The sequence below is a fragment of the Peromyscus maniculatus genome, chromosome 10, assembly GCF_049852395.1.
Source record: "Peromyscus maniculatus bairdii isolate BWxNUB_F1_BW_parent chromosome 10, HU_Pman_BW_mat_3.1, whole genome shotgun sequence".
In the NCBI taxonomy this organism is placed as follows: Eukaryota; Metazoa; Chordata; class Mammalia; order Rodentia; family Cricetidae; genus Peromyscus; species Peromyscus maniculatus.
The window spans coordinates 42,136,232-42,147,554 of NC_134861.1; the positions used below are offsets into that span (position 1 = coordinate 42,136,232).

Consider the following 11,323-nt stretch of genomic DNA (forward strand, 5'->3'; position numbering starts at 1 on the left):
CTGACCAACAAATGTAACTTCAGAAGCCCCTCCAGCTATAGGAAACATTGGAAAGTTTATTGAGCTGCCTTTGCCCAATTTTGCTCCATACATACATGGATGGATGGATGGATGAATAGATAGATAGATAGATAGATAGATAGATAGATAGATAGATAGATAGATGACAGATAGATGATTGACAAATGATAGATGAAAGATACATAGATGTATAAATAGATGATTGATAGATAGATAGATAATAGGTAGGTAGGTAGATAGATGATACATACATACATACATAATACATGATGGATGGATGGATGGATGGATGGATGGATGGATGGATGGATGGATGGATAAATAGGTAGATAGATGATATAGATAGGTGATAGATAGATAGATAGATAGATAGATAGATAGATAGATAGATAGATAGATAGATAGATAGATAGATAGATAGATCTATCTTGAGTTTTTGATAACTTCTCAGCCCGGCAGGTGCCTTGCTCCTATAATCCTAATGCCCAGAAAGCTAAGGAAGGACTTCCTGCAAATCAAAGTCTGAGATGCATTGGGAGGATGTACAAAAAGAAAAAGAAATAAAGGTGTCTGGCCCATGTCAGATGCCATGGAAAAGTGGGAGCAGGGGATAGGATGTCCCTGTGATCACAATAAACAGATTTCATGTTACCGTTCATCCAGCAACAAATCCATACAGTTCTAATTCATACATTTCAATTTAAGCCTTATGAACCAGGGTTGATTAATGGTATTGGTAACAGTTCCAGAGACTCTGACAGCAGTGACATTTTAGAGAAAGAAATGCCAGGGCACGCCTGGAAGAGATCGACATTTGATCCTGCACATTGTCGCTAACACATGTGAGCGCTGATGGGTCCGTTCTGCTTTGCTTCTGCCATGCAATTTTTATTTTTTTAAGTCTAGTTAGCATCCTTTGTCAGCAGTTCTCCCTGGCTTTGCTTGGTAATAACTCTCTGGTCCTTATGGCATCCACATCACGATTACTTAAATACTCGAACGGAGGAACAATTAAGCCTCTGCTGAAACCGTAGTCCAGTGGGAGATATAGGGTTACTTCCTTGGGTAACACACTCTGCTCTATCGAGTCAGGGGAAGATCACCTGCAGAGGCTGGGATGGGCATGTAGTAAACACAAGCTGAGGAGGCAGGCACTGAAGGAGGATGAGGAGATGGACTGGAAGTCTTGACTTGGTGTGTATGGAGCTGGCTATCACCGAGTGTCTGAAGATGACCACTTGCCCTACTGCTGCCCAGAGCCCTGGAGGATGATCTGCACTCACTAGCATGCCTGGATGGTTCAAAAAGGCGTGGTACGGGCTGGCGTCTCTACTCAGCTTCTCTTCCTTCCTTCTGATCATCGTTGCCTTGGCTGTGCCCCATTGGTTGAGTGGGAAGATCCTGTGTCAAACTGGAGTGGATTTGGTCAATGCCACAGACCCAGAACTGGTCAAATTCATCGGGGACATTTACTATGGGCTCTTCCGAGGTTGTAAAATACGGCAATGTGGGCTCGGGGGTCGCCAGTCCCAATTTACAAGTGAGTATGTGAGTATATTACGGCATGTAAACTGGTGTGTGCATTTTTGTTTTACAGGAGTGCTCATGTCTAAGTGAGATTTGACTATTGCCTATCTAAGACAAAACATCAAAATCTATAGGCAGCCAATAGCTCCTGTGTAGCAATGCAAAGAGAATTTTTTTCTTTTCTAAAAGAGATAAACAAAATACTAGAAATAGGAATTTGTATAGTTTGTAGTTTACTTCTAGTAATAATGATTAGTAAAATATCGAGTACTCATGTGTCAAGCATCCCACTAGAAGCTGCGCATTGACTGATTCTTTTAAGATTTACAACACACTTATAATGAAGGCATCATGAATGCTCCCATTTTTCATCAGAGTACATTGAGGCTTGAGAAGTTACATTATTCACCTGGGGTCACTCATTCTGCCAAGTAACAACAGAGCCATGCCATGTGTGTGACTCTGGCAGTCTTCACTACGTCAGTGTACAGGGGCAGACTGCCTGCAAAAGGGGGCCGCCAGGAAGCATGGTGACTGCTCCCACATCCATGTATGTGAAAGCTTCACAGCCTGAGGACTTTGCTGGGAGCAGACTTCTGGAGTTTGAAGAGCAGCTGACACATTTCCTGGCAAGGAGACTGAGGAAGGCGCGTGATGGTTTAAAGATGAGCAGCCAGCAGCACTGGCCTGAGTTCAGAGCTCAGAAGGTAAACAAAGTAGCCCCATGAAGACTTAAGGCTGGAGTCCAAAAATGGCTTAGGAAAGATCTTCTGGGAAAGAAAAAAACAAGACAATCCATTAGATCACTAGTAAAAATAGTGTCCTACAAAACTATAGTTAATCAATAGCTTGTCAGTACATGGGGATTAGAAATCTCACCCATCACTTGATTTCTGTATCTCAGAACTGTGTGGGAATGTTTAAAAACCTGGCCAGGACATGCATCTCATTAAATACAGAAAAATAGAAGGTTGTATCCCTTGACAAACATTATACAAATGCTCTTCACTTCTATATAGAAAGGAAAGACGTGTTCATTATATTTGAGAAAAACAATCTCTGAGTATATTTATATTCACCTAGCAATTAAAATGGACCTTAAGTATTGGGGAAATAACTCCATTACTACCACAACCTAGGGGGCCGGAGAGGTGGCTCAGGCTTGGTCACATACAAGCATGTAACTCTAGTGCTGTCTTGAGAGTAGAGACAGACAGATTGCTGGCTGCTAGCATAGCTCTGAGTTCAGTGAGAGACCCTGTCTCTAAGAAATAAGGCAGAGATTGATACAGTAGGACATCCAATGTCCTCTTCTGTTCTCTGAAAGCCCACACACAGATGTACAAACTACACACATACACACACACACACACACACACACACACACACACAAGTAGAAGTTGAAAAATAATCATACAAATAAACAAAGAAAGGGATATGTTAAAAAGAGACTATGACAATGGTACTTGATCTGAATGGTCTGGCTGCCACTATGTCCGTGGGACACTTATGAAACCTTAGTATGTGGGAGCATGGCAGAGCAGCCTAGTGCCTGTGGTCCTCTCATGTGCTAGTGGTACCTGAATGCTAGTGGGAACTGAGCCATCCTCAGCTCCCAGAAACTTAAACTGCTTCTAATGGGAAGTTTCTCTCCTGCTCCTTCCTTCTAAGAAAGATAACCATAAGAACCATCCGTTCCCTCTAGTGTGATCTAGTCTCAAGCATCAAAAAACGTGTGATATGCATAGAAGGTGTTTCATTTTCATCTGTGAGTCAGGCAGTGTTTGAGAATGTTTTGTTTTCAGCTGCTCTTTCGGGTTGTCCCAGAGGATGTATAAAGTGTTCATTCACAGTACCTTAGAAATGTTCATTCACAGTAACTTAGAAGTGTTCATTCACAGTACCTTGGAAAAGATCATGCTTGAAAGCTCTCAGGAAGCCTGAGGTAGCTTCCTCCTTCCATCGTGTGCTGTAGAGACATTGTATGTGTATTATTACCTCTCTAGAGACGATCTAAATTCCTTCAGGGCACATCTCTCAAGTCCAGTACAATGTAAACTGGAAGTAGCTATGGAGTACATTAGCATTTCCCACCCTTCACAGGATTCCCCACTTTCTGAAGGTCTACAGAAGAATATCCCTGTTCACAGGGTAAATCAGCAGAGAGGAGCTTGGGAAAGTGCTTTGTGAACTTTAGACTAGGGGATTTTTATCACGTCTCACTCACAAACAGCCTCTTTCCTCACCATCACAGAGACTCTTCTGGGAGACTCAACTCCCTCATTAGTCATGGGAACACCAAGACATTTGCCACCACCAACCATCTAGAACTTCGGAAATAAAAGTAATGCTGGGGTAGCTGCAGAAAGAAAGCAGCAAGCATTAAATGAATGGCATGGGTGCATTCAGGGGTACTGTTGAGTAGACACAAGCCAGGCACCACCAGGAAAAGAGACAACAGAGCAGACCAGTGCCTGCCCTGAGAAGCCTGCTGTGTGACTTAGGAGACATGGAGCACATTCGGACTAGACCATAGTCACTAGAGAATCTCAGATGCCACACCGGGGTTCATACCCTGACTTTATGATGACATTTTATTAAAGAAGAACTTGTGAATTAGAGATATCAATACATGAAATAACTTCTGTGAATACACCTAACTTACATTATGTTGAAGTTTAGCTCTCTAGTCCCCTTCCCACATCTTACCAAAGAATTCTCTCCCCAAGGGCTAAAACCTGGATCTGTCTTCCAATTCTGTGATTATTTATTTATCTCACCAGGGCAAAAAAATCAGGAACAAACAAATCATGTAAGTTTAAATGCCGATAGAATAATATTCAGGTATTGCTTCTTAGATTAAAAAAAAAAAAGCTTAAACTCAAATTGAGCCTTCTAGAATCTGAGCTACACTGTGATTAAAATTTTAAACTATTTTTTTTGAAACAGGGTTTCTCTGTGTAGCCCTGGCTATCCTGGAACTCACCCTATAGACAAGGCTGGCCTCAAACTCACAGAGATCTGCCTGTCTCTGCCTCTGCCTCCCAAGTGCTAGGATTAAAGGTGTGTGCCACCACCACACACAATTTTAAACTTCTTTATCTAAGGTTTCTGATTTTTCTCCTATCAGCCCTTTCGCAGAATAGTTAGGCATTACTACGGGCTACGTGGTCTTGGCTAAACGATTTAACTTCTCTAAACCTCAGTTTCCACGTCTGCAAGAATAAGAGAGGGTGACCTGGGGCGCAAACTCAGTCAGCAAAGCGCTCCTCATGCGAGCATGGAGACCTCAGCTCCATCCCCACCACCCATGTAAAAAGCTAGGTATAGAGGCATGCCTTCGTAATCTTAATGTTGGGGCGGTAGAGATGAGAGGGTCCCCAGGATTTGTTAGCCAGCAAACCTGGATTAAGTGGAAAGCCCTGGGTCTCAGTGACAGACTCTCAAAAACAAGGTGGAAAGCATCTGAGGAATACCCTGAGGCTGATCTCTGGCCTCCACATGCATGAGCACTCACATGTACATGTACACACAGACACAGGAAGGAGAGAGAGGAGCAAAAGGAAGAATGTGTATGAAGGGGCTGTACACAGCTTATACCTGATTATCAATGGCGGCCATGGATCAACTGTGTTCGTCGCTGTGGATTCCAAGCTGCAAACCTCAATTTCATTAAGTGAGAAATGCCTAATCTTGGAAATGGTACAAACATGAAAAAGGAGTGAGCCACAGTGTTCTGGGGGCAATACCGTGCAACAGAGTTAAATATAGAGTTCTTCTTAAAAACTGAAGGAAACCCAGCACACAGGAGGCAGAGGCAGGCAGATCTCTGAGTTCAAGGCCAGCCTGGTCTACATAGTGAGTTTCAGGACAGCCAAGGCTACACAGAGAAACCCTGTTTGAGGGTATTGGGGGAGAAAAACCTAGTGGAACAAACTGTTAAACTGAAACTCCTAAAGAAAGACTTGAATTTCTGAGTAGTAACATATAAAAGGTAATTAACACCTTGGTTCCCAGGAAGTTCCTGAGCCAGGAGTAATCCACATGAATGTGAATGTGAGCCAGAGATTCACCCTGTGCCAATAGTCTGGATGATTAATTAAGACACTTCAGCTGGAGGCTGTGGATTGAGTACTCTTGACCTCCTTCCTCACATCAGTCCTTGTGCCCCAGGTTCCCTCTTCTTCGTCGTCATAATATGGTTCTCAATTTCTCATTTAATCAACTCCAAATATAGGTTCATATCATCATGTGCCTGTGGCCAGTTCTTTCTAAACTCTGCATTGTGATGTCATAACTAAATTTATTCAACCACTTCGTTGACTGGAGGAATTAATCTATCTCCATACATTTGCTATTGTAATGAACAGCCAATGTATGCTTTGATAGATGCTGCCTTTGATCACATTGCCTTTTAATGGGGATATAGGACTGAGCATCCCTATAAGATTTGAGAGTGCCTTTTTCCTACCCTGTCCTGCCTGTGCCTGGGGCTTATGTGAAGTGCAGCAGCCCTGGCCAGCGGGGTCTTCAACGGGGACCTAAAGGGAGGGCCGGCGAATGAGAGGGACAAGAGACACAAAGAATGAGAGCAAGACAGGACCTCTGGTCAAGCTCCAAAATTTAATTTTTCTCACAAGGCATATATAGGTAGGCAAAGGGGGTTGTGAGCAGGAAGGGACTTAGTAATGGGGGTTGCAAGCAGGACGGGACTTAATTATGGGCCGTTCTGCCAGCAGGAAATGTTGCTCTGAAGGTTATCTATCTATTCTTGTCTAACTGCTTAATTGCCTAACTGCAGCAGGTTCACCTGATTTCTGAGAAGAGGTTCTGGTATTTGTAACAAGAGGTTCTGGTGCTATGGAGACTTAAGCAAGGCCTAGATCTAAGAAAAGAAGAGAGAAGCCCAAATATGGCAGCATGTGTGTCAAGGGTCCCTTAGGCTTATGGCTCCCATCATGCAGCAGTTTACATCAGATCCCACCCAGGACTACAGGGTCAGTGTTATGTCCACTGTGGGGTACATTTGGATTTGTGTTCACTCTACCAGGATGAAGATTCCTAGGCAACTAACAAGTGATAGCTCTAGGGTGCACAGACCCATCGCAGGAAGTCTCTTGGTTTTGGAAAACCCAGCATTTTTGTGTCTTGCCCTTATCCTCTACTTACTTAGCTTGAGATAAGCAAGTCCTGGCATTAGGAAAGGAGCCACGCTCTGACCTTGAAATAATGTCTCTCTCCACAGTCTTCCCACATCTGGTGAAGGAGCTCAATGCAAGCCTCCACGTCACGATCCTGCTGCTGCTCTTCCTGGCCTTGGCCCTGGCTCTGGTCAGCATGGGCTTTGCTATTCTCAACATCATTCAAGTCCCCTACAGGGCAGTCAATGGCCCTGGTGGCATCTGCCTTTGGAATGTCCTGGCAGGTAAGAAGCCCCCAGGGGAGGGAAACTGGTGTCCACACCATCAGGCTGGGCTCCCAAGTGTTAACCTTGTGGGGGCCCTTAGTCTAGTTAATGAAAGAATTTAAAAACATACTCAGAAGGAAGCTAAGGTGCATTTTTATTGGAGTCTGGGAGAAAAACAAGAGAGAAGACAAGCTCTAAATCTTGCTACCTGCCAGGAGGAGGGAGATGAAGAAGAGAAAGTCCGTGACTTCAGAAAGCAGTCAGCTTCAGCGACAGAAGTTAGTAAGCTGCGTGGTGAAAAGAGAGGAGAACTTTAGCAGAAGCCCCACGGTGTCCCAGAAAGCGTGCTTAGGCCCCTGGCCAGGATCTAAACAGTGAAAACTTTGGAGAAGTTCCATTTTTCAGAAGGGTGGGCAGGCTGCCGGAGTGGCTCCAGAAAAGAAGGGACTTTGAAGAAAGGTAAATAAGTTATCTTATTAAGGGTTTAATTGCTCCTCCCATCCCCTTAGCACATCCACATATAAGCCAGATTTCTCAAGGGAAAGGAAAGTCCTAAAGCCCTAAAGTCCGCCATGGAAGGGTAGACTCTTAGTTGGGTGATTGACAGGCTGAGCTCGAGTAACTCTTAAACAGAAGGGACACTAGAATGCAATGTTTAGGGTAGTTTGGAATGGTAGGTCTCCACCCAGAGCCAGAGATAGAATTTTTTTTTTTTTTTTTTTTTTTTTTTTTGGTTTTTCGAGTCAGGGTTTCTCTGTGTAGCTTTGCGCCTTTCCTGGAGCTCACTTGGTAGCCCAGGCTGGCCTCAAACTCCCAGAGATCCGCCTGGCTCTGCCTCCCGAGTGCTGGGATTAAAGGCGTGCGCCACCAACGCCCGGCCAGAGATAGAATTTTAATTATATCCTTTGACCAGGAAGAACTAGCTTCTCCTTAATGGGTCTCAATCAGGTACCTCCACCCATATGGTCATTTGGATCCTAAAGAGAGTCTTCCCTTTCCAGTATTACAAGAAAAACAGAAGGTAGGGTCCAAAGACAGGCAGGAGGGATAAAAACTGACCATGAGGGAAGGGGTCCACCCTTAATGGTCTCTAAAGCCATCAAGTCTTGTAACATAAGTAGTCGGATGAAAAGTATGAAGAAATTAAAATATTTACTCTCCGCTCTTTCACATGCCCCTCACTGGGTCCAAAATTTTGGTGGGAAAAGGAATGTTTTCTTTGCTGAAAAGAAACAGTGTTGTGTTCACATAGGTTAGCTAATATATGGACACCTGGAAAGTAAGAGTTACCTTTAATTATGTACTTAATACATCATCTATAATGACAACAACAAAATCCTATGAAAAAGAAGTCTCAGAAAACCCATATGGGACGGTCAAGGTTCCACTGTGGCAATAATCTCTCACCTCCTTAGCCATGTATAAGAGGATTATAATGTGTAAACACAAATACTGGTTTTGTAACATATATTATAGTGCATCCGTTGCTATGTATTTGCCTTTGTATATAAAGGCTAGCTATCCTGTACAATCACCAGGACTGCAGGTGTCTTACCTCGGCAGACTCTTACCATAAAAAGTATTCAGGCCTACTCTATTAAATAAATACTTATTTCTGTACATATCTAGAAAGTAGAGTCTACATTTCTAGAGTCCTAGGACTCTAATTAAGTGGTTCTCAACCTGTGGGTCTTCGCCCCTTTGGAGATCATGGAGCAAATATTTGCATTACAATTCATAACAGTAACAAAATACAGTTATGAAATAGCAGTGAAATAATTTTGTGGTTGGCGGTCACCAGCATTAGGAAGGTTGAGAACCACTGTTCTAATTCCACTGATGACATCCTAACAAATAGGCAATCAGAAAAAACATATTGTCAAAACAAATAAAAATGTAAACAGCCTTTGCCTGTGAAAAATCCCATAGATGGGGCTTATGGAGAGGAAATGGAAAAGAACACAGTTCCTAACATCTAGAGTCCCAGAAGCAAGGCCGTCCTTTAAAATGTAGGCATGGCTCCAGAATAAGATAGTACACATGTTTTTAAAGTCATGCCCTTATAGAACAGTTAACAACCCAGGAACATCCTGGGTGAAAGGAAAAGAAACCAAATTTAAAATCAAATTAAAAATACCTTTGGTTGTATTCAAAAGAATGAAATATAAGAAACATACTAATGTGTACAAAGTATGCCTGGTCTTTAGGGTGAAACTAAATTTTATTTTTCATGCTTATAGTTGTCTCTGGTCTCCAAAATTTCTTTAGTGACTGTGTAACAATCTTTTAAAAACATAGAAAATAGCCGGGCGGTGGTGGCGCACGCCTTTAATCCCAGCACTCGGGAAGCAGAGGCAGGCGGATCTCTGTGAGTTCGAGGCCAGCCTGGGCTACCAAGTGAGCTCCAGGAAAGGCGCAAAGCTACGCAGAGAAACCCTGTCTCGAAAACCAAAAAAAAAAAAAAAAAACATAGAAAATACACCCTTTTTTTTCATTGTTTTTTTAAAGACAAGGTCTTAATCTGTATCCCAGCCTGAACTCCAATTCACGGTGACCCTCCCGTTTCAGTCTCTCATGTGTTACAATTATGAGTCTCCACACACAGTTAAGAATGGGTTTTTGTTTTGTTATTTCTCCCCTTTTTTTTTTCTCTCTCTCTCTCTTTTAAGACAGGGTCTCACCACATAGTCCTGGCTAGCCTGGAACCCTCTATGTAGACCAGGCTACTCGCAGTCTCACAGAGATCCACCTGACTCTGCCTCCCAAGTACTGGCATTAAAAGCGAGCATCACCTTGCCCACCCTTCCCCACCTCCTCCTGATTCTCTTTTTGTAGGTCAATTGTCTTCAGACTTGCAATCCTCCTGCCTTAGCCTCTCAAGCCTTTGAATTATATACATTCACTACCAGACTCAGTTTGTTGTGTCTTTTTGACTGTCAAGTTCAATTAAAATGGGGGAGGGGACCCACCAAACAACTTCTAAGTTTTGCTCAATTGCTAGGGAGTTAAATTTGGAGGTTTGGAATTCCAGCATTTCCACCCTCTGTAGAACAGTGCAGCCAGAAGGCAAAACCTCACCCTACCAAATAGGATCTTACCTCTTTGTACACAGTGCTCACCATCTATACAGAAGGCATAAGAGGTCTAGAAAGTGGTCCTCTAATGGGGATACTACTGGAAAGAGGAGTTAGAGGCATCCAGATTCTAGTCCATCTGTTATTAATTTATTCTCTTTCTAGACAACTGTCCCTCTTGCCTTTGATACTCTGTGGGTTGTCTACTGCTTTTAAACACAAATTCAAATTTGTGTTGCTGTATTCATTCTTCACACCCAAACAATTTTGTTTCACACAGCACAGAAGTAGAGACCTTACGAGTGCCAAGAGGAGCAGTAAGTAAAGGCGCTGTTTTGGGTTTCAGGTGGAGTCGTGGCACTAGCCATCGGCAGCTTCATGGCTGCAGTGAAATTTCACGACCTGACGGAAAGAATTGCCAACTTCCAGGAGAGGCTCTTTCAGTTTGTCGTGGTGGAAGAACAGTATGAAGAGTCATTTTGGATATGCGTGGCGAGTGCCTCGGCCCACGCAGCAAACTTGGTTGTGGTGGCAATCAGTCAAATTCCCCTCCCAGAGATCAAGACTAAAATGGAAGAGGCCACTGTTACCCCTGAGGACATTTTATACTGATATCCAGCTCCTGCCCGCACCTTTCCTTTATCAGTTTGCGACATCAATGGGGGTTTCGCTTTTTCCAGCCTTCTCCATCCAAGTGTTCTTGGTAGTAAAAGGAAGGCTGTGGGGGATTAAAGAGTTGGCTGGGCCAGAAAGGAAAAACTCTCAATGACCAGGGTGTTTCTTTGTAATGACCTTGGAGCTGAACCAGTCAGCTGTGTCTGACACTGGACGATTCACTTATTGACTAATTCTCAGTTCCCTCGTCTGTCAAAAGGGGGTAATAAGCACTTCTCAGGCTTGGATGTGAGGTTCTAATGGTGCTGTTGGGGATCTCTGCAAACAAGGTCACATAAACTCCAGGAAGACTCAGTAGAGCTTGTTCTCTATAGTATTGGAGGTGTGCAAAGAAACTATGATCATGCCCCTATCCTCGAGAAGTAAGAACATATCCACGTGACACAGAAATTAACTAACAACAATAACACTAGGAATGGGAATGACTGTGGGTTCTGAGTGACCACTATATGCTGAACACTGGCTTATTTGTTTGGTTGTTTGACTTTTCCTTTATTTTTTTTTTCTTCTTGGTGGTGCCAATCAAGTCCAGGCTTTGCATATATGAGGCAGACTCTGCAAATGAGCGATAGCCCCAGTCCAGAGCACCAACCATTCCAAGACGTTTCCACCTATTAAC

The 11,323-nt window shown here is 43.3% G+C and overlaps 1 protein-coding gene across 1 annotated transcript; it reads left to right on the forward strand.

Annotated features, from left to right (window-relative positions):
- The first annotated feature begins 1,280 nt into the window (after window positions 1–1,280).
- Window positions 1,281–10,788, forward strand: Clrn2 (clarin 2). The gene is made up of 3 exons (XM_006981644.3): window positions 1,281–1,561; window positions 6,794–6,973; window positions 10,376–10,788. The coding sequence occupies exons 1-3, from the start codon at window positions 1,309–1,311 to the stop codon at window positions 10,639–10,641; spliced, it is 699 nt and encodes a 232-aa protein (XP_006981706.1). The 5' UTR covers window positions 1,281–1,308; the 3' UTR covers window positions 10,642–10,788.
- The last annotated feature ends 535 nt before the right edge of the window (window positions 10,789–11,323 follow it).